This window comes from Penaeus monodon, chromosome 11 (genome assembly GCF_015228065.2).
Source record: "Penaeus monodon isolate SGIC_2016 chromosome 11, NSTDA_Pmon_1, whole genome shotgun sequence".
In the NCBI taxonomy this organism is placed as follows: Eukaryota; Metazoa; Arthropoda; class Malacostraca; order Decapoda; family Penaeidae; genus Penaeus; species Penaeus monodon.
The window spans coordinates 32,446,513-32,449,012 of NC_051396.1; the positions used below are offsets into that span (position 1 = coordinate 32,446,513).

General features: G+C 30.9%; 1 protein-coding gene across 1 annotated transcript in view; it reads left to right on the forward strand.

The window, feature by feature from the left end:
- Nucleotides 1-2,500, forward strand: part of LOC119578927 (cyclin-Y-like) — a gene marked incomplete at its 3' end in the record, with an annotated part of 21,687 nt that overhangs the window by 3,643 nt on the left and 15,544 nt on the right. The window contains 2 exon segments of the mRNA XM_037926602.1: nucleotides 81-112; nucleotides 826-1,014. Of these exon segments, the coding sequence (XP_037782530.1) occupies nucleotides 81-112; nucleotides 826-1,014 (221 nt within the window).

The window sequence follows — 2,500 nt, forward strand, 5'->3', positions numbered from 1 at the left end:
TCTTCTTCTTCTATTGGTATGTGCATTGTTATAAAAAATATTTTGAGATCTTACATTTATCTTCTAACTTTGTGTTGCAGATGGACTAGTCAGAAGAAGAAGTAGAAGTCATGTAAGTGATACTGATTTCTTTGTCTTAATAGTTAGTATTAGTTTCATGTACAAAGTTTTATAGATTTTTATTGGATCAGTTACCTATCCAGTTTTTTCTTCAGATGTTAAATATTGAAAGAGGTTTTTTCACAAATGGTAGAAACTAGTGCTAAAATACAGATTGTAGAAATAGAAGACATATTTAGTACAGAAAAATATCATACAGTAATTAGTGTTTATATATATATATATATATATATATATATATATATATATATATATATATATATATATATATATATATATATATATATATATATGGGTTTAACAACAGAAATAAGATAAGTTATATAATGGATACATGCAAGTTATTACAGGTAGGGAAAGACACTACTGACAAGTGAGTGAATACAAAGCCGAAGGACTCAAGGTTGCCTTTTATAACATTTTAGTAGTTGCTAAGAATAACATTAGAGTTATTACTATTAGCTCTTTGGGCACAATGTTACCCTACTAGGGGGCATTGCAGTGAGCCAGAGTTTTCTGTTTTATTACCATCAGGTCAACAGATGCTATCTCCCATTTTAAGTCAGAGTAATGCCTTAGTAGTTTCTTTAAATTTATCTTTACAAACTTTGTTTCCGTAGGCACACATAAATACACCATTATTTGCATTCACATGTTTATCTACATGGAACAGAAATATAAGGTCTATCCCTATCTGATTTACAGTTGGAAGATGGACGTACCCTCAAGAAATCTTCCTCCTGCTCAACCATCTACCTGGATGACTCAACTGTGTCGCAGCCCAACTTGAAGAACACAATAAAGTGTGTTGCACTGGCCATCTATTACCACATCAGAAATCGTGCTGATAACCGCATTCTGGATATATTTGATGAAAGGCTTCATCCTTTGAGTGTAAGTTTTTTTGATCTTCTAAATAATAGAGTGGAAAGTTAGAGGGAAAGGTGGGAGAAGTGAAAAAAATGAATAATGAATTTGACTAAACTATTCAATGCATAACAGACAAGAATAAGCACTTGTGCTTGAGTGCCTTATAAGGCCGTCTGTCAAAAGAAAAAAATTACTTATGGGATTGCTGAACAGGTAACTCATTACATTCTGTTGAAAAGTAAGAGAGATAGGACTGCAGTAGTTAGAAAAATTTAGAGACAGACAAGGAAATGGGAAGTGAATAGAAGTGTATGAGCGAGAGTCAAGAGAGTTAAAATATTTTTGGCATTGCTTTATTTATAAAATTAGTTATTTTTTTAATGAAGCAAGGCTGCATGCTTTCAGAGTTTTCCTTGTAAGTTTAAAAGATATCTTATAAGATTTGTAATAATCAGTTCTCTAATAACAGTATAAATACAGAAGTTAAAAAACTAGTAACATCATTTTTCACTAATTATCTGTATGCCTATGTACAAAATGACAGTTTTTCCCAACGGCTTTGAACACAATCAAAATATTAACCCACTACTGCAGATGGCACAAATGCATTCTATTAATATCATTGTGTAAACATATGGATGTATATAGTCACCAAAAAATCAACTATTTGTCCTGCCTATCTCACCTGTTCACCTGTTTCCTAGAGTTATGGAAACGTGTTTTATTATTTTATTGCTTTTAGTGTTATTTGTATTTTAATAATGTTATGGTAAACATAGTCTCACCAGCAATAGTAATAATAACAGTATTGACATTAATTACATAAGAAAATAATTGGTTTTCCTGCAAATTCAAGGAATGGGGAAATCTGGCACTGTCACATTTTGTTGGTTATAAGATAAAGTCTATAAGTTAAGCATAAAAAATATTACTTAACCCAGTTGGCTCAGATGGCAAGAATGCTCACTGTAATAAAATTTCATTTATTGCCTTTACACATAGATGACTCTACAAGTGCTTAGTCACCAAGGAGTCAGTTATTAGTCCTAGCCATCTCACCTGTTTACCCTTTTCCTTAACTTCTGGAAAGCTTTTTTTTATATTATTTTATTGTCTTAAATATTAGTAATACTTTATTAGCAATAAGATAAGAATAATAACAGTATCAATATTAATAGAATTAGAAAGAAAAACACATTTTCCCACAAATTCAAGGAATGTGGAAATTAGGCGCAGTCTCTAGGGTCTGCTGATAGATTCTTTGGTGGCTGAGCATATGTGGAGCTATTTGTTTGTAACAAAATGCACAAAGAATACTGGGGATAAAACAAATCCTTTGTCATTGTGTTAATAGAGTTAGAAATTCTTGGCAACTTATGAAGCTCGTCTTTCTAATTGTAAGCTAGACCAGACAAAACAATCTTTGAAGTCACATTTGATGATAATAATAATAATAACAATAATAATAATAATAATAATAAAAAATCATCAAGATACTACCTTAGGTTTT